The sequence below is a fragment of the Topomyia yanbarensis genome, chromosome 3 (assembly GCF_030247195.1).
Source record: "Topomyia yanbarensis strain Yona2022 chromosome 3, ASM3024719v1, whole genome shotgun sequence".
Taxonomy (NCBI): Eukaryota; Metazoa; Arthropoda; class Insecta; order Diptera; family Culicidae; genus Topomyia; species Topomyia yanbarensis.
The window spans coordinates 1,458,031-1,485,983 of NC_080672.1; the positions used below are offsets into that span (position 1 = coordinate 1,458,031).

General features: G+C 40.5%; 2 protein-coding genes across 11 annotated transcripts in view; one reads left to right on the plus strand and one right to left on the minus strand.

Moving 5' to 3' along the window:
• The window catches only part of LOC131693474 (voltage-dependent T-type calcium channel subunit alpha-1G), an 83,825-nt gene extending 75,543 nt beyond the window's left edge, over positions 1-8,282 (plus strand). For all 5 annotated transcript variants that reach the window (XM_058981326.1, XM_058981323.1, XM_058981324.1 and 2 more), the window contains 2 exons: positions 5,422-5,885; positions 5,944-8,282. In XM_058981326.1, the coding sequence (XP_058837309.1) occupies positions 5,422-5,885; positions 5,944-7,320 (1,841 nt within the window). In that variant the 3' untranslated portion in view covers positions 7,321-8,282. The remainder of the gene's footprint in view (positions 1-5,421; positions 5,886-5,943) is intronic.
• Positions 8,283-19,365: 11,083 nt separating this feature from the next.
• The window catches only part of LOC131693475 (hippocampus abundant transcript 1 protein), a 133,815-nt gene continuing 125,227 nt past the window's right edge, over positions 19,366-27,953 (minus strand). For all 6 annotated transcript variants that reach the window (XM_058981333.1, XM_058981332.1, XM_058981328.1 and 3 more), the window contains one exon: positions 19,366-21,301. In XM_058981333.1, the coding sequence (XP_058837316.1) occupies positions 21,207-21,301 (95 nt within the window). In that variant the 3' untranslated portion in view covers positions 19,366-21,206. The remainder of the gene's footprint in view (positions 21,302-27,953) is intronic.

Consider the following 27,953-nt stretch of genomic DNA (forward strand, 5'->3'; position numbering starts at 1 on the left):
TTCCGTTGCACAAATTCGCCGGAAACAAATTCTCGTTATGCTCTACACTGACTTGTTCAATTTTATGAATAACTAGCTAATACCCATCGCACGTTGCTGCGACTTTCAACGAAATAAGAGGAAGACACAATTTGTTCTGAAGCGCCATCTGGCGGGCTGATAATCTCCAATCAATAGCACACAAACACGCTCCATAACAAATGCCTACTATGCACAAATTTTTACGGCAATTGGTTAAGCCGTTTGGGAGTCTATAAATCATATACATACACACATTGACTTACGTTTTTCTGTTTTTAAATTTATGATGGTCCCATTGTATGCCTGTTCTCTGTGCTTGTTATAGGATGGTATACGCTTGAAGGGTAGATGAGCAACTTCCTCATTAAATACCAGTTAATTTCGATAGCTTATTTAAAAGTTCAAAAGACAATCGGGCTTATGCTATAGAAAGCACTTGAACATGCTAGTGATGGCCCCTCATTCAATAGATTTTATCCGGTCAATCCCATCCTGGAACCGGCTCGGAATCTTGAATGGATTCTTGCTCAAATGCAACAACCGATTCCGATTCAGTCGATTTTGGAATCGGTTGTTGCATTTCTGCTAGAATCCATTCAGGATTCCGATTGGTTCGACAGGGTCATTGCACCTTTGTCCATATTATGTATATTTGAAAAATGATTTACAGGAGTCAAATTTAAAGACATGAGACCGGGATTTCAAGGTTCAAAGCTGATCCACGAACCCGAAATGACACGAAATTAGTCGTGCTCGAGGGATGCGATGATTAATACAGGTTTATTGTAGCCTAATCTTTCGGTTATTTATTCCATTATTTTATTTTTTATATCCGTATGATCAGGAACGAGAATCTATGAAGCGTTGTGTTTTAAATAAAACATTGCGTAGCTATAATAGTAGGTACGTGTGAGAAAAAGTATATGCATTGATTCTGAACGACGAACTTGTTAGCGAGTCACAGAATTTATCCTCGACATCGTATCCTTTTAGTTGAGATCAGCAGAAACCTTAGTTCCAGTACCGATGGTAGCCCAAATATTTTTGTATAAGAAACGGTCATCTGACGAAACCTTGTTAACGAAAAACTTGAACCACCAAAAATTCGAACTGCTTCCGGTTCGTAACGTTGATTTATCGTCATAACGATTTATCTACATAGGCCTTCCGCAGGGCTCATGTCTAAGCCCCCTTCTATACAATTTTTATGTCAATGACATTGATAATATCTTGGCAATTAGTGCACGCTAAGGAAACTTGCATATGGCGGTGTGGTTTCTGTTACAAGAACTGAAAGCTTGCGAATAACACGAAACATTTTTTCATATCCATAACATCGAAACCTTAAGCCATCAAGCATACGAAAAGCTTCCGGCTCATAACGTTCAACCTAGAAAGCAAAGAAAAATATTTCTTTAGTTTTCCTCTAGTTTACAACAAACGCGAAACGAACGAAAAGCAAACCGATTCCAACTTATCGATGAAATCGTAAAATAGAAAAAATAACTCACCTTTTCGTCTGTTTTGAGTCCGTAAACGCATTACCGCAATAGAGTCAAAATCAAAATATTGTCGTTCGGAAATGGAAAAAAAAACTTAATTTTCCTTCGACCTCGTATTTCTGTCACTTCCCTCAAAGGTATCGACTCGAAAAGTCACTGCGCATCGACTAGAGTAACTCAGTTGCGACTGCGAGAATAAGGTGAGAGTTCATCGGTGTTCATCCGAAGTGACTTCTCTCACTGCATTCGCCTGTCAGAATCGCGCGACTCAAGTGACTCGCCGCGAGTCACCTCACTCGCCGCGCAAAATAGGGCCGTGTAACTCACGGCATCATTCCTTATGACAAAAAATATTTTCAATTCATCGGCGAAAAACGAAGACCGCATCATTCAAAAACAATGAAAATAGTAATGGACCTAGTATACTACCTAGAGGAACTCCGGAATTAATAGAAAAGGATTTAGACACGTTGTCACCAATTTGCACGATGACCTCGCGGTGTGCAGGGTAGGATCGAAGTCAGTGGCAGAATCTCGTGGTACATCCTAGTTTATCAAGCTTTGCTAGCAGTATCTCGTGGTTAACTGTGTCGAAAGCGACCTTAAGATCTGTGTAGACCGTGTCCACCTGGAGTTTCTTGGACATTTGTTCTAGGCAAAACAATGCGAAACTAACTAGATTCGTCTCAACCGATCGGCAAGGGATCCATGCGGACAAGTGCTTATGTAATGTTTACTAGCAGAAAACAGCACCTCGTTGATTATCGACTCGAATATTTTTGACTCAACTCTCAGTGAAATGATTCCCCGGTAGTTATCGATGTTGCTTTTGTCACCTTTCTTATGTACCGGAAACATGACTGAACACTTCCAATCATCGGGAAATTTTTATTGCTGAAGTGACACATTGAAAAGGTGCGTCAATGGGATCGCTAAAATATCGGAATATTTTTTCAGAACAGGACCTAGTCCTGGAGCATAAGATGATTTCGTTTACCGTACTGCAGACAGAAGCAATTGTTCTGAAATGGTGAATACATATATCCACCGCACCCACGGGAACATCACTGGCCGCATTTTCGAGCTCAATGGCAGATGGTGCATCAGTCGTGAAGACACCCGAGAAGTAGCTGGCAAATAGGGAACATTTTTCCGCCATCGCAGTTGCTACTTCGCCATTGTAGACCATCCTAGACGGAAGACCTGTTTCCTTTCTCTTCGTATGAACAAAAGTCCAGAAGCCCTTCGGCTTTGGTCGTATGTTTTGAATAGGGCAATGTAAACAGCTCCAATAAAGTAGTTCTTCGTCTGCGTAGTAATCTTCGTCCAAACATTTTCGATCCTTGATGAACAATCCATACCAAATACCACAGAAGGCAAGTGCGGAAGAAACAGCAATCAAAACTTCCATGCCGCGACCATGGATGCTGTTACGAGCGCTCGATCCGCAAGATAAACCGCGTAAGAATCCCCGAAGAGCTACATCGATGTAATAAGATTATCAAGCCAAGTTTCTGTCAGAATGTAAATATCGTAGTCGGCGTCAATAACAGCCAAGTACAAGTTCTCGATTTTCGTCCTTAGCCCTCGACGTTTTGGTAGTAGAACCGAAAACTATCAACGCCACGTTCCAAACGTCCCGACATAATGCAAGGACGTGATGTACCCGATGGCATGCTAGAAACCAGAAGGTTTTCAGGGAGCGAATCGGCATTTAAAGCAAAATACTCGCCTGAGAAGGGAGCTCGGAAGGCCCCCTCACGACCTCCGAACGCGGGGCCGGGAATATTATTTCAGCTATAATTTTGAAGACCCTTGCACAATAAAATCGTTATACAATACATACCTCAGAGCAATTTTGGAATATTGCAGCGTAGTATGGAACCTATACACTGCCCTGTACAAAGAACGCATCGAATCAGCCCAAAAACAATTTCTTTTGTACGCACTTCGTAAACTGAACTGGACGACATTTCCTCTTCCATCGTATAAAGCACGTTGCATGCTCATTAATATACAAACACTCAAAGAACGCCGCGAATTTGCCATGCTTTGCTTTATCAACGACATTATTGCTTAACGTATATTATTACTTTCGCAAACAAAATTTTATGTGCTTAGCCGTCAACTAAGAACTCGTATATTATTCCAAGAACAATCTTTTAGGACAAACTATGCTAAAATAGTCCCGTCAATAGAATGATACGCCATTATAATGAAAATTGTGAAATAATTGACCTATCCATGTCTAGAAAACAAATTAAATTTGAACTTAACCGTAGCAATAATGTATAGTAAATAAGTAAATATTGTAATTCCATTCTAAGTCGTCTGCATATCATTAACGAACAATAAATAAAAAAATAAATAAAATTATCAATACCCATATTGACTGGGTTATAGCGAATTTCGCTAAACCGGAAGTCGCCCTCTTGGATTTCAAAATGGCGTCAAAAATCAATTTCTGGCACCTACTCGTGAAGTCCAATCCGAAAATACCTATATTGTTGAGGTCCAGTCCCATCTTCCATCTTTCCAAAAATCTTCTAAATCTTTTGCATTCCAAAAGACTTAGAATATTTGTGCAAAAACCGCGGTATTTGGAAAATCCGCGTAAAAAAACCGCGTAAATTGGAAACTCCTTGAAAAAAAAACCGCATGATTGGAAAATCCGCGTAAAAAAAACCTCGTGAAGAACCGCGCAAAAAACCGCGTAAAAAACTGTACGTATTTTAAAATCGCTAGCAGCTGAGCACAACTGTATGATATTTATTGAAAAAGTTCATAGAACAAAAATTATTTCATGACAAATAATACATATTTTGTGAAACAGTAGAAAATATCATGACCATGTGCAGGGTTGAAACGAAATATGATTACGGAAATCTTCTAAATATCCCAATCACGCAAGAGAGATCGTTAATCATACACTAGGAAGGGGACGGGCATAGCGTAGTTGGTAAATCGATGGCCTTGTACGCGGCCTACCTGATTTCGATTCCCAACCCCGCACATAGGGTATGAAATTTTTCTAAAAGAGATTTTTCTATCCCGAAAATAGGCGAATGACGAGGTTAAAACCCCTATAATAAAAAAACATACTAGGAATCATGAACCAGTTCATGAAACCATGAATATTTTATGATTTTGTGAACTATTTCATAAGCAAGGATTTTAAATTGTTACTAATATACTAGGAATATTGAATTTGTTCACGAGAATGGAAAGGATTCATGAATATTATTTCTAGTTTCGTGAAACGGTCACGAGAAAGTATCGAGACAGTTTATATTTTGTGAACTGAACAGGAATACCAAGTCATGATCAAGATATAATTAATCATAAATCAATTCATGCCGTACAGACGGACTCTGTTCCTAAATGTATGTTATAAAATCACGAGTCAACCTTTGGTTTATGAATAATGTTCATCAAGTTGTGAACTAGTCAACGTACAGAAAATCTATTTGGTATGATATGGCGGCAAACGTGACTGAAGTTCACAAATATCTCCACTAAAAAAAGCGTTATACAGGTTAACGACCCTGTTTTCATAACGCAAAAACGTAATGGTACCAGAATTCATGGCACTTTATTCACGATACTGGGAATCATTTTTTCCGTGCGCATGTCCAAAACTGTTCATAAAATCCAATTTGGTAATCGGTATCTAACTGGCCTCAAGTTGGCGTCAGTTACTGACCAGATGAAACACCGAAATCCAACTTCCCTGACCCACCAATTTATAGGGGGACATTTGGGGAGTAGATATGGCATACTAACTAACCACTTCGAAATGATAATAAAAAACAAGCTATGAGTCATCAGCAATTCTAGATAAAAACGTTGACCACAAATTCAAAAAAAGAAGAAATTTACTAAACTTTTTCCATTCCAGGTATGCACGAACCACCATACTATACCAACTACTCCCCGCTGCGAATGTTCGTTCACAATGTAGTCACATCGAAATATTTCGACCTGGCAATAGCCGCCGTTATAGGCCTAAACGTGGTCACGATGGCTATGGAGTATTACATGATGCCACTACCGCTGGAGTATGCTCTGAAAATTTTCAATTATTTCTTCACGGCAGTATTTATACTGGAAGCGATGATGAAACTGTTGGCGCTAGGATTAAAAATCTACATGAAGGATAAATGGAATCAGCTTGACGTCGGCATTGTGATTCTATCAATTGTAGGAATTGTACTGGAGGAATTGGAAACGAACATCATCCCGATCAATCCGACGATAATTCGCGTTATGCGAGTGCTAAGGATTGCACGGGTACTTAAGTTACTAAAGATGGCCAAAGGAATCAGAGCTCTACTTGATACGGTTATGCAAGCACTGCCACAGGTCCGACTGATTAATTATAACTAAAAACCATTATCATATTTTTATTGTCTTTTTTCAGGTTGGAAATCTTGGATTGTTGTTTTTCTTGCTGTTCTTCATATTCGCAGCACTGGGCGTTGAATTGTTCGGCCGGTTGGAGTGTTCGGATGAGTTACCCTGTCAAGGATTGGGAGAACATGCACACTTTGCAAACTTTGGAATGGCATTTTTAACACTATTCCGCGTTGCTACTGGTGACAATTGGAATGGCATTATGAAGGATACGTTGAGGGACGATTGCGATGATACAGCCGATTGTGTTAAAAATTGCTGCGTAAGCACGATAATTGCTCCAATATTTTTCGTAATCTTTGTATTGATGGCTCAGTTTGTGTTAGTTAATGTTGTAGTAGCTGTGCTGATGAAACACTTAGAGGAAAGTCACAAACAAATGGAAGATGAGATAGATATAGACACAGAGCTTGAGCGTGAGTTTGAACGAGAGCAAGAATTTGAAGAAGAACAAGCGCTTTGTCTGCAACTTGAAAATGACCAGAAACAACTACAAAAAAGACCACTAACTAAAGTATCTTCACTACCATCTAATTTTACCTACAGTACACCGGTGCTGGAGAAACGGTCGAATTTACAACGACGTCAAACCGTACAGTATTTTAACCAAAATGCACAACATTGTAATTCCTATTCAAACAACAACTCGTATGATGAAACGGCAGAAAATAATATAAATGACGAGGATGAAGAGCCAGTTAACTCTGTCAATGATAATTCTAGCGATAAAAGTGCCAATAAGAAAATACATATAAACAAATCTCTATTCAATAAAAGTGTCGAAAGAAGGACATCAACTGAAGAATTTAGGAAACAGCACAAACCTGGTGATGATTTTACGATAAACGATAAGAATAGTACATTAAAATATTCCAACAGTTGGAAAGAAAACAAAATTGAACCTACGTTGGAAGAAGCGGACACTACCTTGAAAATGTCATGCCCAACAATTGTTCCATCTGCTAAAGGAATCTCGAAAAACAATAAATCGGACTACCGTCAATTAAGTCTGGATTGTGATGTAAAAACTAACGTAATGCAGGACTACCTAAACCTACCGAGCTCGGGTAGTAAATTTTTCTCCAGCACACCAGTTGCCAGCAACGTGGCAAATACGTTGAACAACAATAAATCATTTCTGTCGGTGCCCAAATTGCAGCCAAAAAGTCGTTCCGGTAGCACCAAACAATTGTTCAAACAAGCTGCCCTCGATGAGGATACCGAAACGAATGAAAGTTCCCTGTTGCTACCTTCTACTTCACATACGACTGCCTTAGCTAGTGACCATTCCTTCAATATGCTGAATGTCTGCAATGAGGAAGCGGTGAAGAAGTCCGATTCATGCGAAATTCTGCGGATTATATCGGAACGTAGGAAAATATAGTAATATACCCCATGTGTAATTGATTGTTCAATATTTGAGGGTAGCATAACCCTGTGTAACTCTGTTTAGTTGACATTGTTTTAGCAATTAGACTAAAAATGTTTAGTCAGATAGATAGTCCTACGGGTTAAGATTTTAAGGTTTAAATTTGCCAAACTTTATTCACAGATACACGACATACGAGCTGACCTTGTATGCCCATTTGCATGTTTCTTTTAAAATATCTTTCTTCGTGCCATAGTGGTAGGTCCAACATTGTCTTATTTGTATTATGATATTTCAAACAAGACGATATTGGATGTATACCAAAACAAGGCTGTTCTTGCGATAAAGCTCAAAGTAAATCTTTAACAAACTGTTTTTCCGGATCGCTGTTATTCAATGTGGGACTTTTATGTCTTTATCAAATAAAGTTGGATTTTGAATTTGAATTCATCTCATCATTAACTGTAACAGCGAAACAGACACACGTCTTGTGTGAGCACCTAAACAACTGACTGGTCCCGAGTGATGTCTCGGGAAGCAAGCACAGTAGCTCTAGATCGCTGGTGAGAAAATGAAATCGAAATATTATTTTTGGTTTGCGAAGCAAACGCCTAGACTTGTCTATATTGGTAGGAAGTGAATCCAACATTTTAACAATGCAATGTAGTAGGATATCATTTAATAAAAAATTGCGAGAAATTCGATGAAATTGCATTTTCTGCTAGTAAATAAGGTAACATGTTATGAAGGTAGACCTAAAAAATTAGTGATCAATGTTTGTAAACTAGATAAACTAAGAAACTGAAAAAAGGTTGTAAACTATTTTCATTTTTCTTGTTTTTGTTCACTGTTTAGATAATTACTAATTACGAAATGAAGCATGACAATCTCGTAGAAGCCTTCCTATTGTAACACTTACAATCTATATAAGAAAAATTAGCAATAAATGCAGAAATACTTAACAGAAAACTTTATTACATATTGTAATTTATTTATCATTATGAGATTCAACTGAATGTGCTGAGCCTTTGGGTGCATTCCTAAATTTTCAGATGTGGGTTAATGTTGTTAATTCAAATATCGATTCTTTTCTTTATATCTTATGCAAAACTGTTAAAAACCTTGCTCTATTCCATTTGTTATATATATATATATATATATATATATATATATATATATATATATATATATATATATATATATATATATATATATATATATATATATATATATATATATATATATATATATATATATATATATATATATATATATATATATATATATATATATATATATATATATATATATATATATATATATCTTTCCTCACCAAGAGGACCCCTTATATAATTGTGCAAAAAGTACCTAATGTCTGATAATTTTTTTTTTTTTTTGAAGAAGTAAAATGACTTAGACATGTGCGCCATTTTGCACAATGTTTATTAAGGTTTCATATAATAAAATACAAATTTTCGGGTGTCAAGAATGGTGTCCAAAATGGCGGCTGCAGCAAAAGGTGTTTTGAAAACCGACCTCATCAGCGGGCACGATACAGGTCGCAATTCGTCGTTTACAAGCAGCAAACCAAAACGATCTTGAAGATTACATTACGTAGAGGCGCCCTAACCTTAAAAAACATGAAAAAATTCAATATAGAAACAAAATGGCAGCCACTTGAGTGTATGATAATCCTTATATTTTCAGATGTGGGTTAATGTTGTTAATTCAAATCTCGGTTCTTTTCTTTTTATTATGCAAAACTGTTAAAAACCTTGCTCTATTCCATTTTTTTACGTATTTTTCCTCATTAAATCTAGTATTGTTTACGAAAGTCGCATGAGATTGTAATCAAATAGCGGATTAAGACAGAACCATGGGTAAAAGTATCACAATTTCCAACCTAAGATTTGGTAGCTTAGATAGAAAATATGTGTATTATTTGGCATATTTGCCGCATAATGATTTCAAAAGGGCTGTCTTTTACAGACAAAGTTAACCGATTTTGCACGTGATTTTACTGCCACCTGGTGGTAGGTCCACCGATGAATCGTCATTAAATATAAGTAGGCTGTATACAGAAAAAATTTGACAGCTCTATCAATTCGATTACAGCAGCCATGCCGAAGACAGTGAAGCTACTACGTTCGATGGTTTGTTATTACCTCCAGCTCCAAGCCGGGGCGCAGAAGTCCGTCATTGTGACGCACTTTGTGTCGATCTTGTGTGAATCAAGATTTTGGCACTCCTTGAGAAAGGTAAGAGCATCGAGCGCTAGCCGGATTCCGGGTGTTAAAATCTACGTCTTGGGTCGAGAGGTCGGTGCGACTGGCCAGATGATAAAACTGTGTTTGCCTAACATGGACATCGTCATAATGAAGCGCAGGTGTAGGGCGGCCATGTCGGAGGTGCAAAAGTAGTATCTGAAGGTTCTCGACTAGGATCTCTTTCCGTGATTGTAATCATAAACGACGAGATGTATTTGATGCTCGACGGCAATGACTGGTAGGGAACCGGCTATTCTACGTCCTCCAGGAGAAGGTGAGTGTCGTGAGTGTCTCGCTTGGTGCTTGAACATAATTGTTGGGCTCCATGGTTGGCTGCTCGTTATGATGTCCGAAAAAGCCACCTGCTTTTGTTAGCGCGTTGCTGCTAGGCAACGGTTGTTATTGCTGGTAGACCGCTGCACCGTTGCTCTGCTGGTAAGCTCCTGCTCTGCCGGTGGACTGCTGCTTTGCTAGTGGACTGCTGCTCTACTGGTGGACTGCTGTTCTACTGGTGGACTGCTTTCCTTGACGTCCGAGTATCGAATGAGTCCAAAACCAAAAGGACCCTTGGTTTTATAAGCGCGTTCGAACCTCTCGTTGCTGCTGCTAGGCAACGGTTGTTATTTCTGCTTTGCTGATAGACCGCCACTCTGCTGGTAGGCTACTGCTCTGCTAGTGGACTGCTGCTCTGCTGGTAGAACGCTGCTCTGCTCTGCGGGCGGACTTCTGTTCTGCTGCTCTGCTAGTAGGCTGCTCGTCTCGACGTCAGAGTTTAGAATGCGTTTCCAATCGAAACACATGTGCTTTTATAGATGCGATCGTGTATCGGAAGGATCTCTTGTGGCTGACAAACAGTAAGTGCAGGTCTTTTCTTCGCAACTTGCCGTTTATGGAGAGGTGTATAGCACAAGGTGCTTACCGAAAGTTCTGGCCTCAGCACATTAAGCGGTCGTCTCCAAGAACACAAGCTCCCCCTCCCTCGCACGTGTTCCAGCTGCACCTAGTTGAAAATTTCTGCCCGAACCTGAAATGGAGGATCTATTCGGACAATATCGTGGTACTGATCAACTGCGTAAGGTCGCCCGATAGAGAAAATTTGTTTCGTTTTTATATCTTGTATCGTTTTTTCCTCTTCAACAAAAAATGTCTTTCAAGGGACCACTTCAACGAAAAATATCTTGAAAGATAATAATCTAGGAACACTGCTGGTTGCTTTGATGTTCGATTTCTCATAGTAAGCAACATTCTGGCCTATATTTGAAAAGAACCTCTTATGCGTTAAACTCATCTAATGTCTATTACATGCACAATTGTTAGAGGTTTAGTTAATATTTCGGTAAATTGTTAGCATCTTCCATATAAATATATTAAAATATTATTATGTTTTTGGTGTAGTCAAGATATATTCGATCAGAATACAATAGAGTTTCAGTTCGTTTTTGTAATATGCGATCAGAAGGAGTTATATTTTTTCGCGAAAGAAAAGCTCTACTTCCTCCATACATTAGTTTGTTATGTATGTACCAGGAGCAATGGATGGCAGTCGAATGGATGAATCGCAAACGATTTTTTTACAAGAGCGATTTTATGTTCTGACCAGCGCTTTGCTTTATTTTCTAAATCCCGTTCGCTCAAAATTGTTCGCTGTTATTGATTATCAACAATTTTTACAATACACTTAGGTAAAGTGACTAGTCGTTTTCAGGATGAATGCGGGTCGTGCTCAAAAAGCATATTTACGATGTGAGTTTCCCAAATATTGCACAACTTGTGTAAGACCGAGAAACTATTCATAATGATTCATGACCTGGCTCACATTAGAAGGCCAAAATGGCACCATGATAATCAGAATAAATTGGCTCCATTTGCACATTCCTCACGAATCTCGGAGGCAGCATAAAACTTTTATGAGTGGTTTGAACAATATGACTGCAATACGGGTATTTTGGAATAAAAATCTACATTTTGCTTTCCGAGACGTTTTACCATGCGGAATAAGATATTGAAATCTGGGACTATCGCGCCTGATTCGGGACGTCTGGTCACTTTACTTTAAGGATATTCTAGTGATATTTTCGTTTTTGACATTGAATTACTCCGGTGTAATCGGTGATAAACTCAGTCAAACTTGGGTTGGGTGTTATCAGTCTGTCTCTTTTTCAAGACTACACCGGTGTAACACTGTGCGATAACAAAAATCCTATAAGAAACTGCTACAATTGAAGAGCCGATCATGATCACTTTCCTAAGCCATCAACTGAATAAACTCGACCAAAGTAGAAATCAAACATTCCAGAATTTTAGACACAGGGTTGTCGGTTTATTGGCGATCCATGGAGCCGACGATAGTTTCTTAGCAAGAGATCCACCCAAGATACATGAGAAGATAGAATAGCTGAGGAACAATAAGGTCGTTGACAACGATCAACTGCCATGTATTCTATTCTATTATTACCCCAGAATAAAGATCATTTTCTATCAAAGAAAGGTATTGGCTAAACCGGGAGGAGACTTTACCGAGGGATATGATGGAAGCAGTATTGCCCGATGCCTAAACCGTCACAATACTGAATGTATTATAACAAATTTGCTAGTGCATAACCAATACTAATTATGCTAATCCCTTTTCAATTAGTTTGCTGGATATATAGTTTGACAAGCCATATTCATCAACAAACCGGGGAAATTACTACTAGTCGGCCTTGAGAAAAACTTTTCCGATACCATATTGTTGCCAAAGTCAATGTAAACAAATGGTAATTGTCCTTTTTTGTTTCGGGGAGGAAATTCTGGTCCACAGGTCGTCTATGCGTGTACTCCAGGTTGAAATACATCCACTTTTTTATCGTGAAGGGATTAAGGTAAGTTGGATATCATCAATACTAGAGTATCAAAGATAGGCGGTCCAAAAGAGAAAAGAGTTTGAGAATCTCATACTGTTCGATCGGTACTGAGCTCTGAATCTTTTGGAGAGGATATCTTCGAATCAGACAAGGGCATTAAACCGCTCTCTACTTCTTATTGTTTCTTGCTATTTATTACAGGGATCAAGGCGCTATGAATACGCTCCTCGCTCCAATAACGTAGGAATGAGCGTTTTGTGAACTTCCCAATAAGCCACAGTTGACTTTGAAGTGGTCCGTTAATGCAAGCGGAATAGCAGAAGTACCCTACCGAAAATCGATTGTCTCAAATTTGAATAAACAGTTTAAAATGTGACGCATTTGGACTATGTGAAACATAGCTTACTTCAGAAACAGAGCTCTACTTCCTCGATTTTAATATCATTCGCTTGTATCGAGGAGATTCCTACGAAGCAGTACTTTTCGGTATCAAAAACTGCTATTTTTTGTCCGAATTTACCTTCTCCGCGTAAAGGAATTTTTCGACGTCAGATAACTAGAAAATACAAGTCGTTGAAGTCGAAAATGGATCTCGATATATGCCAAAAAAACCGTTCTCGATAGTAGAGTTTTCACTTGCTCTCTTATGGTTATGACGAGCCCAAGACCAGACAAACCTAAATTCAGCTTGTTGGAAAATATGCCAGACTATGCGAATGGACGCTTGTAGAATTTTTTTATAAAATTTCTTGAGAGTAACATTGGTCCTAATTATTCGTCATGTGAGTATCACCGCCATCCAAAACCCAGGAAAATCAACCTCCGACCACAACTCGTATCGGCCGATTGAAATACAGTCTCATACCGGAGGTCATTCGAGAACATGATACTGTTCCACTTCGACAATTCAGTCAAACAAGATTCTCACAAAGCATTGGAAAGAGAAGTTGGCGAGAGTGGAGTACATGCCAGTTTCCATGACTCCAAGAACCTCACCAAGAGATGAAAGTCCAGGCAACTCCAAGAGGCAGATACGCGAGGGCACCCTCACTGTCGAAGAGAAGGACGCCACTCAACAGAGAAAAAACTTGACTATCTTGTAGGTCGGAAGGAAAACAACGGAAACAGCAAAAACGGAAGGAGAAGCAAATGAGGAAAGAAAAATCTTCGACTCGTCAAAAGGCGTCAAAGAGAGAAGCCGTGCTCGTCAAAGCTAACGACGCAACGACCGTATGCAGCGTTCCTCATGAAGGTCACAGAGGACTCGGAGCAGGGGGTTTTGGGTGAACCACGCATACCCACAAAGGTGAGATATTCTCTAAGTAGAAGTAGGATCCCACGATTAACAGCTCGACTATGCAGTTAAATCACTGGGCGAAGAGGCAGTAGTGAATGCCGTAATGCCGTAGAAAATGATTGTGTGGAAGGATCTCGATGAGACCACGACGGTAGACGAGCTGAGAGATGCACTGAAGGAACAGTGCAACTTGAGCGAAGTCCAGATGATTATTCGGCTAAAGAAGGGATACGGAGAAACTCAGACAGTGATGATTCGTTTGCCGGTAACCGCTGCAGACATGGCACTGACAAAGTTACGGTTGGATGGTTGAGATACCCATTGAGAGCTGCCCCACGAGTAAATAAACAAGCGGAGAAATGCTTCAAGTGTTTGGGCTTTGGACATTTAGCAGAGGCTTGCAAAGGTCCGGATTGATCCGAGATGTTCTGGAAATGCGGGGAGACGGACCATTTGCGAGATACTGCACGCAAAGGCCGAAGTTCTTGCTTTGTAATACAGAGAACGGTAACGACCATCAGAATGCTCTTTCTACAAGAGTGCAATTGAAGGCCAACGGTAATGGAAATAATCAAGATAAATCTGAATTACTGTGACACCGCACAGCAACTGTCGTGGCAGTCTACGACAGAAACTATGTGTGATGTCGCTTTGATTGCAGAGCCGAATCAAATTCCTCCTGATAACGGGAAATGGGTGGCGGATGGAACGGAACGGCTGCGATACAAGTAATGGGTAGACTCCCCATTCAGTGGTAGAACGCTCACACGAAGATTCGTGATCGCCAAAAATTAACGGTGTCTGCATGTGCAGCTATTACGCACCTTCAAGGTGGATAGTGGAGCAATTCAGCCTAATGCTGAGGCAGTTGATCGAGCAGTTGATCGAAGGGGCTGTTGAGCGGGGCAGTAGAGTAAACAACACAAGAAGGTGTATTCTGCAGGAAGCTCTAGCGAAGTTAGACGTTCGATTGTGCAATGAAGCCTTCGTTAGCACATTTCGGAGAGTCCGGAGGGAGTCTATCTTCGACATCATGTACTGCAGTCCTTCACTGACGGCTAGCATGAAGTGGAGAGTATGGGAGAAGTATACACATAGCGACCACCAGGCGATTCGTTATCGTATCCACCAACGGAATTCTGCGGCAACACGATAAGGGATAACCAGAAGGCGAAAGTTGAAGACAAAAACCTTCAACAAAGACTTCTTCGTGGAAGTACTTTGGCCAAAAAGCAGGACTGAGAACGTTGCCGCAGCTGATCTAGTAAGAAGGATGGTGACGAGCTGTACGCCACAATGCCGCGAAAAATAAATACACGCAGCAGATAACGTCCAGCTTACTTGTGGAACAAGAAGCTCAGTACGCTACGTGCTACCAAATACAAATTAAATACGCAATGGTCCCATACAAATGCATCTTCAGTTTTTGGCTCACCAAGCAGGCTAATTTTACTACCCAATGCATCCGTTTCCTCTTGACAGATCACAATTGTTAAAAATAATTAAAACTGGCAACGATATTTAATCCAAGCAAACTGTTTGTTTTCATTTTTAGTTTTGACACAACATTAGCATTTTGCAGAAAAAAAAATGTATTTTTCATGATTTGTGCGGTGAATTTAAAAATTAAACTTAATTTCTTAAGCTTGAACATAATCCCGCCATGTAGTCAAGGCACGATGCTTGGACGAAATTAATCATGATAGACAACCCAGCAAGGACAGGAACTGTCCATTTTTACCAAACCTTTAACCTGGCTGGTTTACAAATAAAGATTTTGACATCACTCATTTTCAATCTGGATTTCTTTGTGAACCGGTAAAATACATGGCATTTTGGAAACTGTAATATTGCTAATTGTTCCGAATCGCAGCATTTTCGAAAATGGTTGTTTTTAATTGTTTTAAATTACTTATTTTAGGAAACACCAATGACGACAAACAAGGGGAAGCTCCACACCAAAGGGAACTAATGACATATTCGTTTTTGACAGTGCACTACACCGGTGTAGTCGGTGCTACACTCATTCAAACTTGGGTGTAATCAGTCTATCTCTTTCTTTGCACTACACCGGTGTAGCACCAAGAAAAAACGAAAACGTCATAAGAAAAAAAGATATTCCACCTAACTTATGCTGTATTATGCCCCAGAAAGTGCTTTTTGTGTGCTATCTAAACCTAACCCCTATATTTGAATATATCGAGCAAATAAGTCGATCACGGATAACATATTTGTATTTGGTGCTACCCCCTCTCTCAGAGCCAGAAGGTGGGTTCAGAAAGCAGTATCGGAGTCAGATAGAGAGGAGTGTAAGGCTTTAAAAAGAGAGATCAAGTTTAGCAAGTCAGATTGCCACAAGGAGCTATGTCGAGAACTAGACGTCAATCCTTGGGGAGACGCGTTCCGTGTCGTGGTGGTGAAAATGAAGGGCCCGTCGATGCCAGTTGAAATGTGCCCGGGTAAGCTGAAGAATACCAAACGTGGTGCTGAAAGCTGCGATCCTGGCATACACGGACATGTTCAGGGTGGTACTGCAGAAGTATTTAGATGAAGGCAACTACCCCGACATGTGATTGGTGTTGCTGCCAAAGCCTGGAAATAATGAAGCCGACGAAATGCACGGAGTATGAGCGACAGTACAAGATGCAGTTCGGATTTCGCACAGGAGTATCAATAATGGAGGCAACTCAGACCGTGCTCAAGAGTGCGGATTAGGTATCTAAATGGAAGCGAAGATGAGATCGATTCTGCACTATGGTCACAATAGAAGTGAAGAATGCATTTAACAGTGCCAGCTGGGAAGCCGTCGAAACAGCGTTGCACAGAATGAGAGTCCCATCCTCGGTCAAACTCTTTGAAACGGTATGTACAATGGGTTCCTGACACTGGTTGCCCAGGAAAGTGAAAATCGTGATGTTCGCGGACGACGTGTCACTAGCTTAATGAAGGAGAGGTGTTGGCAACGGAGACAATAGACGCGATCGACAACTGGTCGAACGGGGTCAAGCTGCAAATAGCTCACCACAAGGCAGAGGTATTATTGGTCAGTATCTGCAAGGCGGTTCAGCGGATGAAAATCGACATCGGAAGACATGTGATTGCATCGAAGCGTGCACTGAAGTAATTGGTAGTGATAATCGACGACTGGTTGAGCTTCAACAATCACGTTGACTACGACTGCGAAAAATCGGCGAAAGCAACGAACGCAATAGTGAGGATCATACCAAACGTCGGTGGTCCGAGAAGCACCACGAGTCGCTTGCTACCTAGTTTTTCGACATCGGCACTGCGATACAAGGCTCCTGCTCGGAATGTGGCGCTGAAGATCACACGGAGAGGTGAACTTCGGCTTGACACAGCACCTGTTGGGCCACGGCCACTTCAGGAAGTATCTTAATCGGTCCTGGCACACAACGTCACCGCCATGCCCGGATTGTGAGAACGTCGAAGAGACACCGGAGCACGTGATCATTGAATGTCCGAGATTAGAAGCGACACGCAGAGAGATGCTCGAAACGAGAGGGCCGGATATCAACCCGGATAATGTCGTCCACAAAATGACAAGTGACGTGAACACGTGGAACACGGTTAACAGAGTGGTAGTGCAGATCATGACTGCCTTACAGCGGAAATGAAGTGATGAACAGTGAGCAAAAGAGTCGGGAGAGCAATCATCGCCGGGAAATTCTCCGCCGGACTATACTAGACCCACCGTCTGGGACTAGTCGAGTAAACCGCGATAGAAAACCGGGGTATGGGTCGTCGCGGTGCCTGCGAACCGGACGACCCGCTCTTCCTGGAAACCCCGACCCGATGACGCACCCTACCAGTTGACCCGAGAGATAGCGAAAACAAAAGGTGAATCGGTATCGGAAGAACTTTTTTCGCCGTAAGCTAGATTCACCACCAGGAACTAAACCGAGTAGATCGCGACGAGACACCAACAGTCGCGGCTCGTCCGGGAACCAGCGAACCGGACGCCTCTCTCTCTCCGAGAATCGTCGGACCGACTTCTCGTTACCTGGCTCGGTTTCGGGAAAATTCTCCATGAGAGTAGTTCGCGAACAAGTCGGGAGCTGAATGGCTCAACGAGGAAGTGGTGATGAATGGCACGAGAAGGGAGTCAAATGGCGGTGCGTAATGGACAGAGAGCCTAAGGGCTCAAGAAGTGGTGGTGCTGAATGGCACAAGAGAGTGGAAGGACTGGAACAAGGAGCTCGGCACCCTCTTTCCTAACTGTCTTGGAGCCCGAAGATGTGCTTCGAGAGCAGCTACCGAATCAGACGGAAAGGAGTGCAGCTTAACCCTTTAATGCATGATTTTTATTTTACTTTCGTTCTCATTTTCTAGATGGATACGATACATACTTCTTGTTGGAGCTTTATATCAAAAAAATCGGTATGTTGATATGGAGCTTTAAGGGGCTATACCGTGTAGCGACGGATAAATACAAAAATCCTATACCCATAACGGCGTGGAAATGTGCCCTAAAGCTAAAGATTATCGTTAAATGCTCTTCCCGAAGCATGATCCAACGATATGGTTGATTGTACTTTGCCGTGAGGTAGTGGGGAATAACACTGTAGTGATACGAGTCTCCATAGAGTATCTAGTCCCAGTGGCAAAAGGCTCAAAGGCATGAGCCGGATAGTGGAATCCTGAACTCGCTTTGAGAGCTGCTTGTGCTGCTGCCAATCTCGAGCAAGCCTCCAGAGGATCTTTCGTCGTATAGACCAATTTACGTGTTTCATACAGCTGGGAAACTCTTGAAGATGATTATCCTTAACATACTGACAACATATTCGGAGTGCGATCACGGTTTGTCGAAGAAACAAATAGGATTTCGGCAGACAAATTTACAGAGCGCTACACGGGCAGTGATAGAAAGAGACAGCGTTCAAGCAGAGGATTATCTGCCACAGTTTGTTTCACTTCACTAAACCGTACGCCATCTTGAAATTCGCAAACATATAGTGAGTCCGCAATTTGTATTCTGCGAGTGTATTATTGTCGCAGGGTAAACATCTGATGCGTCATTGGTATTCACCGACAACGTTCTACAGTTCTGTTAAACCGGCAGCTTTTCTGTTATAGAACTGAAATAGCAACCTAATCATAGTCAACGTAAGTATCGGTGAAAGTGCTCTTAAGGAGACCTTCTCCTGGATTTGGCAGAAAATCTAGCAATATTTGAGAATTTTTTGTGAAAAGACATACGATCTGCTTTTCTTTTATTCGTTATTTATCGATAATTAGAGAATGAATATTTTCGTTTGAAAATTCAAAATAACAGCTTCAAAATGGCGAAACTCGTCGGTCTCTGCGCGCGAAACATCGTCCTAATTTGTCAAGTACAGGGCCTCTCGTAGTTAACTGAAATAAGAAATGAAAATAATTTATTAAAATAGATAAAACTTCCTTTGACTTATACGATATACCTAAGCTGACCAACTCTGCCGAAAAAATCCGTACACCATTCGGCAATGAAGCGTAATCGTTCACCACGCTCAGGTAAACGGTTCGCATAGTGTACAGATTTTTTCGTCAGAGTTGGTCAGCTTAGGTGTACCTAACACCATATACCTAATTTCAACATTTATATTTAAAGCTGTTATTATGTGAATGTAATTTCTTTCGACGGATCTAACGCTGATTATATTTTTGTCAATAAAGTCATCTTTTCCTTTATTTATTTTCAGTTTTATATTTTACATTTCTCAAAGTTTATTCACAATTTGTGTTACTTTTAACTTATATTCTCTCAACATATTTTCTCTTTTGTTATACTTTCTTGTTGCTACAAATGTCCATCAGGCATGAATCTACCTCATTCCTGTCTGTACTTTATTGTAACTTCTAACTTACCATAACTTATACTGGGATTTTGCTTTAATTCTTACATTTTTACACTCCTGCCTAAGATTTTTTTCTTCTAGTTTATTAGTAGGTAGTTATTATCATCAATACATGTCTGTGATTCGATCCACCAATGTGTCACCATTTTCCCCGGACGTTCGAATCAAATCACTGATAGCCTTCTCCAACTGACTGACGTTTATTTTACGCAAAAAAAAACGTCCACCCGATTCAATCTCCAGTCATAATGTTCACTCCTGTATTTTATCAAACTTTCTGAACAAGACTCAACCATAAACATCTTTCGAGATAGCGTTTGCTTTAATTAATAGAAAAAAGTCTCTTCGTAAAATAGTTATTTTTCTGTTCCTGGTTTCACTCTTGCCTTTGCCTCTGTCAGCTGCTTTATTCAGTACCGTTTTTTTTGTGTCGAAAAGAAAACTCAATATCTTCTTACGTCTTGTTGTTTGCGTTAAGAGTCAAACGCCCAAAAATTTAATGTGCTAACATATTTCATTACTCTAGTCAGTGTCCATATCAAAGTGATATTGACCTGACGGTACAAATAGAATAGAATTTTTCAACTCTTTACAAACTAATATTATTAGATCATTGTTTGGTATGAAATTATTTTTAATCTTTGGACTAACTTTTTTATATATCTGTGCCTGTTTGACAATGAGGAGATGTGAAGAAAAGAAAATTCGTCAATTCATTTGCTTTGCGAATTGGTTAACGGGAAACAAAACACTCGGTAGCGTCTTTACTCCAGAAAGAATCGATACTGTTAGTTGCAAAACATATTTAACAAAACTAATTACTCTATTAGGCAATAGATTGTATTAATTCATTTCGTTTTTTTTTGGAACAAACTGAGGTTTTCTGAAGGAAACGCGAGCCATTTCTTGCTTCGATAGGTCACCCATCCACTTCCTAAAAACCTTACATTTCTACTATCACTCTTTGATTATAGGTAGTAACAAGTCATGCATCGACGGCTATTACCATTTGCAACCTTCCTAAATTCAACAGTCTAGACTGATCACTCCCTTTTGTTAAGTATACTCTAATAAATCGTCGTTTAATATGCACCAAAATACCAAAAACCAGTAGCCGCTCCAACACGAAAATATTGCTGACTAGATTAATGGCATTATTATCTTTTGTTTGATCACCTAAAACGGAAAAATGTCCTTTATCGTTGCCAATTGGTTATGCACTACTAACACGATCTGTCGCAAACACTAAGTAGTAATGAAAATGCTAATCAATTTAGTTTTATTATAAAGCGTACAATCGTCGATCTAAACCTTATTCTTCTATAATAGTGTACAAAAACCGCTCCAAAGTAAACAAACTTTGAAACGGCACAATTTGGAGACGTGGGAATGGTTTCCATTGGAAAACAAAAACAAAATCAAAACTTAAAAGCTGCGTGGGGTTTCCGCGTAAAACTTTTAATCTCTAGATCTAAAATCAAACAAATATTATGTATACTTTGCTTGTCTCAATTTTCTTCAGGTAAAAATCGAAACAGGAGAATGATTGAACGGCAGAATGGCTTGCTAATGATGTGAATACTTCTTCCGACCTGGCTCAGTCAATGAGGAGTTTGCTATTCCGCTCGTATGCGATAAACTAGAGCTGAGCCGAGTCCTGGTGCATAAGTGGAGATAAGGGTCCTGCTACTTTGCGGCCTCGCTCGTATTCATAGTCTACATCAACGGACAGTCCTGGAATGAGAATGGTACGGAATGGTGTGAGTTAGATGGTAGGTATTTCTTCGTTGGACGCTAGTATAGTTAATATACAAAAGGAAGGGTTGGAGATTTTGTAATTTATACTGCCTAATCTAAGAGCAATTAAAATATTAGTTCGTGTAGAGCATGTAAGGAAAGCAATGTTTAGAAAAGTGAAATTATAAATAAAATGTGCTAGAGTCACATTGTTTATTATTTAAACCTACATAAAATCTACGATTAGAAACGGTTTTCTTGGATTCAATATGAGATAAACTTATATAAATTGAAAATATTTTTGATGCAATAATTTTAAACGAGAATTTTGAACTGCATCTGCTACCTTCTCATTTTGCTTACAACAAAAGCTAAAAACGGCTCCATTGCTATCAGCAAATAAATCAATCCGTGTATCGCTTTGTCTGCACAGTAGAAGCAAAATGTCGCGTTCCAAACTACTATGGCCAATATTTACACCCTACAATTTCACCATGTTAGTCATAGCGTACTGATTATGTTCCAGACCATCAATCAAGCAGAAGTGTTTGCTTCGCGAAACAAAATATATCTGTTCACTGTTGAAATAAAAATTCCAATTTCCTGCGGGGGTTAGAAGTACTATTCCTGCTATTGTAACACCTGCAGATCGTTCAGAGGCGCAGAATGCTCTGCTTTAATTGTTTTGTGTCATTACCTAAGATAAGCTAGAATTTAGCATTTCCATTGCTAACTAGCCGTATACAAGTATTTTTAATGCTTCAATGCACCAAAAATGCTTCAATGCATTAAATCTAGCACTATTTCGACATACAAAAAAAAAGAAGGGGTGGGTGGGGATTCATGACAAGGCACAAATCTCCGATCAACATGGGGAACGTGCCATTTGAGCTAGACACCACTGCTTCCTGATTCCTGAGTACCCGCAAATTGGAAAACTCGTAGCTATGGCAATTTTACCCGATTTGTTTGTTTTGATCGAACCGAAACTAGTTTTGTTTTGATCGCTCCGACTATTTTTTAATTTTCGACGCGTTTTATGTGTGTTTTAATTGTTGTGTTGTCACCAATCGATTCGCAAACTTTGTGTTGTTAATCGGGAAGTGAAGAAGTAACTTTTTAAACTGTGTATTCGCTGTTCTGTGTTGAGAAAAATACCCGCTACTGAGTTTGTTTTGCATTCTCCATCGGTACCAGCACTGCTCTTTTTTCGTGCCGTACAGTGCAAGCGTAGGTAGCAGTGATGGAGAAGCAGCAGTGCGGAGCTTGTAATTTGCCGATTAATGACCTTGAGCCGGTCTGTTGTGGCTTTAGCGGTACATATTTTCACATCGGCCAGCAGTGCTTGGGTTTTAACCATCGCGCCAATAAGGAATTGCTGTCGCAGGGAAAGATTGTCTTTTTCTGCTCACCGTGTCGCGAAGAGCTCAATGGAAGGAGTGTGCGCTCTTATATTGCGGCTAAAGTCGAAACTGGAATTGCTACACCGAATGTTGAAAATTTATTATCTCAAATTCAACAATTTTCTTCATTTGTTGAATCGTTGAGCCAAAAAGTCGACCGTTTGACTGTGTGCCAAAACCATGCCGATCGAACGAATGATGAACAAATTCGCTCTAGTGGTCAATCTGATTCGCCAGTTTGGCCTAGGCTGGGAGTGAAACGTCGCCGTGGAAATCAAGGCCAGCCTATACGTGCTACGGTTTACCATGGAATAAATATGGTTGACCTCAGTGACCTGTCCGTTACGTCTATTACTCCTGAAGCACCACCGCCAAAGCTCTGGTTATACCTGTCTGGTTTTCACCCTATGATCACCGAGAGTGACGTCCAGAAAATCCTTCTTCGTTGTTTGAATATTGAAGGAACCACTGATATCGTGCGTTTAGTGCCAAAGGGTAAAGACACGACAAATTTGTCCTTCGTGTCGTTTAAGATTGGCCTTGATCCAGTACTGAAACAGATAGCACTTACTCCGTCTACTTGGCCCGAGGGCCTGCTGTTTCCAGAATTCATCGACATGTCAATAAAATCCAATCGTGGACCCAGACTAAACCGACTCCAAACTCCAAGCGGATGTAATCATACTTAGAATTTGAAAAGCCCAATGGTGACTAAGTAGCTGATGGGAAATAGTACATGTTACATCGCCGACTTCCGAATTTCTTTCTTGCACAACTTGCCACCGTAACGAAGAAGCATTGTTCCACCGTCATCGCCGAGACTGTACAAACGAATTCACGCTGCGCTGCCATCACCGGGACCCCTGTCATGCCGCATTACAGAAGCCCCCGAGCGCTCCAACGCAGTCGTGCTACCAGGCAGCGACCCGCTTAGTCATCCCGGCCCTGCGTTCGGAGGTCGTGAGGGGGTCTTCCCAACTCCCTTCTCAGGCGAGTATTTTGCTTTAAATGACGATCCGCTTCCTGAAAACCTTCTGGTTTCCAGCTTGCCATACATCACGTCCTTCCAATTTGTCGGGACGCTTGGCACGTGACGTCGATGGTTTGCGATTGTATTACCAAAACGTCAGAGGGCTAAGGACGAAAATCGAGGACTTGTACTTGGCTGCTCTTGACGGCGACTACGATATCTTCGTTCTAACGGAAACTTGGCTTGATGATCGTATTACATCGATGCAGCTCTTCGGGGCTTCTTACGCGGTTTATCGTGCGGATCGAGGTGCTCGTAACAGTATCCATGGTCGCGGCGGGGGAGTTTTAATTGCTGTTTCTTCCGCACTTGCCTCCTGTGAGTTTGGTATGGATAGTTCATCAAGCATTGAAGCAGTTTGGACGAAGATTACTACACAAACGAAGAACAACTTTATTGGAGCTGTTTACATTCCTCCAGAAAAAAACGACTTGATTGTTCTATTATACAGTTCCACCTAGACTCCATAGAGCGCGCTTCTTCCCAGGCAGATACAAACGATGTGATGATAGTCCTTGGCGACTTCAACCAACCAGGACTCATGTGGGTTTATTCTGGACGTGGGTACGCTTACCCTAACCCGTTATCCTCGACAACAAATCCTGCCAGCCACTTACTTCTGGACGGGATGGCTTTTCACGGACTAAGTCAAGTAAGCACGATTTTCAACCATCAATCTCGTTTTTTTGACCTTGTCTTCGTCAATGAGAATGCTTTTCCTGAGTGTTCTGTGAGTGAAGCTTCCAGTGTGATCGTTCCTTTGGATAACTATCATCCCGCTTTAGAAATATCCATTTCCACCATTAGTTCACCACTATATGAAGAAGCTTTAGCTGTGAATCGTCGTAATTTTCGCAAAACTGATCTAGTAGCTCTACGCCGCTCACTGTTGCTGATTGACTGGAGTGTAGATAATCAGTTACTTCATGACTGTGTTGAAAAATCTGTTCCAAATTATCAACCTCCCAGGAAGCATCCCTGGTCGAACGCAATGCTTCGGAATCTGAAACGCATCCGTACCAAAGCTCTACGTGCGTACACAAATCGACGATGTCCTATTCTCAAGCGCTTTTTCGCAATATCCAGTAATGAGTACCGCTGTTATAATAAATTGCTGTACAAAGGATATGTGAACCGCATCCAACAAAACTTGCGACGAAATCCGAAGGGCTTCTGGACTTTTGTTAATACGAAGAGGAAGGAAACGGGTCTTCCGTCTAAGATGGTCTACAATGGCGAAGTAGCGACTACGACGGCGACAAAGTGCTCCCTATTTGCCAGTTACTTCTCGAGTGTCTTCACGACTGATGCGCCAACTGCCATCGAGCCCGACAACGCGTGCCGTGATGTTCCCGTTGGTGCGGTGGATATGGATGTATTCACCATTTCAGAACAATCGGTTCACTCTGCAATAAAAAAAAACGAAATCGTCGTATGCTCCAGGACTAAGTGCTATGCCTTCAGCTGTTCTGAAAAATGTTCGGATATTTTAGCGACGCACCTTTTCAATGTGTCACTTCAGCAGCAAAAATTTCCCGATGATTGGAAGTGTTCAGTCATGTTTCCGGCACACAAGAAAGGTGACAAAAGTAACATCGAGAACTACCTGGGAATCACTTCGCTGAGAATCAAGTCAAAAATTTTCGAATCGCTTCGTGGAGGGAAACTGTTCTTCGCCGACGACTTGAAAATATTTCTAATAAATTATAAGGAAAGATGCCGATTGCCGTGAGCTACAGTATCTCGTTCATACCTTTTATAGTTGGTGTAAAAGAAACATGATGGTTCTTAGTGTTGCTAAATGCTTTGTTATCAGCTTTCATCGAACGAGGAACATGTTTACTTTCTACTACAACATTGCTGGTACTCAGCTGCAACGCGTTGATCATGTAAAAGATTTGGGCGTCATCCTTGATGAAAACCTAACGTACACCCATCACTTCTCAACGATCATTGACAAAGCTAACCGTCTATTAGGTTTTATGTTCAAAATATCCAACGAATTCCGGGACCCGCGGACTGCATACTTTAGAAGATCGTAGACACGCGTCGCAAGCCACCTTCGTATCTAAGCTTCTTCTCGCCGATTATGATGTTCCCGATCTCCTATCACAAATTAACCTCTACGCACCAACCCGTGTCCTTCGTCCTCGAACACTGCTACAGACTGAAATGCGCAACACTAACTACGCTGCCAACAGCCCAATACTAGCAATGGTCCGTCGCTTCAACGATTTTACCGAAAACTTCGACTTCGTCATTAGTTCTGCACAGTTTAGAAATCGTTTGTTATCAGTTTAGGTTGAATATTTTTAATTTAGTTCATTAAGACTCATTGTCAGATGGACGTAAATTGTTAAATACAAATACAAATACAAATTTGGATACCACGGAATAAGAAGCTGTCGAAATTCACCTGTCTGGCACGCTATCTGTGGATGTGGCAATACGAGTCAACCGGAGACTATTAGAAACCACGGACTCACGAGTTTCCCATGGCTGAAGAGAAACTCATACTGAACTAGAGGGCTTTGGTTTAAAAGGGCCCGGCAGTAATACAAGCCTTGGGGTCCGACGCAGCTCTCGACGGCCCTGTATACACCAAACAACATAACGGAAAAAAATGTTAATGGGTCTTTTCTTTATGAAAAAGACTATACTTGAAAAGGATCCAAAAACATCCCAACACCGAGAAAGGGATCAAAATAAACGTCACATAATCATTTGCTGTAAACAAAAGGATTCACGCGCATAAACTATAAGCTAACGACGCTGAATCCCTCTGGATTCAGCGTCGTTAGCTTATAGTCATGTACGTCTCGCCGAAAAAGGTTTATGGGAGATGGTCCAAAACCAGGCGATGTTTCAAAAGGGACCAAAACATTTATCTGCAAAAATCGTTCAAAATACATTTTTTCTAGTAAATTAAGCGGAAAAGATGGTTAATTTAACCCGGTATTACGTTGTTTGGTCCTTATATCAAGCTCCTGTTCATAAATGGGAATATAAAGAACGAGGTAATTTTTCAGACGCCATTTTCTCAACATAAGCATATTGTATTTATTGCCTTATGAAATGTTGACGTCGACTTGGCATAACAGCAAGTGACACATACTTTCGTTTGGTATAATGTTCATTTGGCATAATTAGAAATATACATTAAATTCCCATGCCACATCGCACTAAGTTTGGTGCTGTCCGACATCGCGCTGCTCCGTCGAACTTAAACCAAGTCATAGCCCCTCCGTTTGCTCGCTTCCGACGGGGAGTAGGAGGGCACCTTAGGTCGGTTATGCGACAAAGTCAAGGGCTATTCAGTATATAGAATCAAAGAACTACTTATGTTTGAAAGAAGAATCAACTCTTATGTTTAAGTTAACCGGGCAAACGATACAAATTCAAAGAACTGATCAATGATGATAATAGTCTGCTTAATACCCAGACCCTGTGACGGGAATGTTGGAATTGTAACAATAGTAAATGGTCTTATAAGCCGTTACATTTGATTTTATATGGTTTGAGTGAATGCGATATTCGGGTTAATGACATTCGGGCAAATAGTTTATTCGGGTAAATGGCCCATACTGGTAAAATGGTCCATTCGGGTAAATGGTTTTCGGGCGAACGTCATTCGGGCAAACTACGAATGACATTCAGGTGAATGCTATAGAACCCTATAATTGGGTCATTAAATGAAAAATAAAATTCTCCTTTTATTTCATAAACCGATAAAGCTTATCTTTCTAAATATAACAATATATGTTCATCCTTTAAAACTTCAGAATAATTTTTAATTAATTTTCCAAAAAAATGTAAACACCACCTATCGGTCTTCCTTGACAGTGAATTTAGCCACGTAGGTTAGCATTTTTGGACAGTTATCCCAGCAAAAGGATAGGGATCAAGGTTGTTCAATAGAAGGTGGGGCCGTGATAATTCAATTTTATAAAATAATTTTTATTTATTATTTTGCGTACAAAAAAGTGGAAAAAATGTTCGATTACGTATTTTAAACGTCAGCTGCATCAGAAAAAAATTACAAACAGCACATGGCTTATGCCAAATGAACATTATGCCAACCGAAAGCATGTTTCACTTGCTGTTATGCCAAATAGCGTGCTGTCCTTCCAATAAGTCATACGTGAAAAACAAGTGATTTTCGAACTTGGGCTGTGGATTGGATTTTTCTATTTGAGACTGGTGAAGGCTGTTCAAG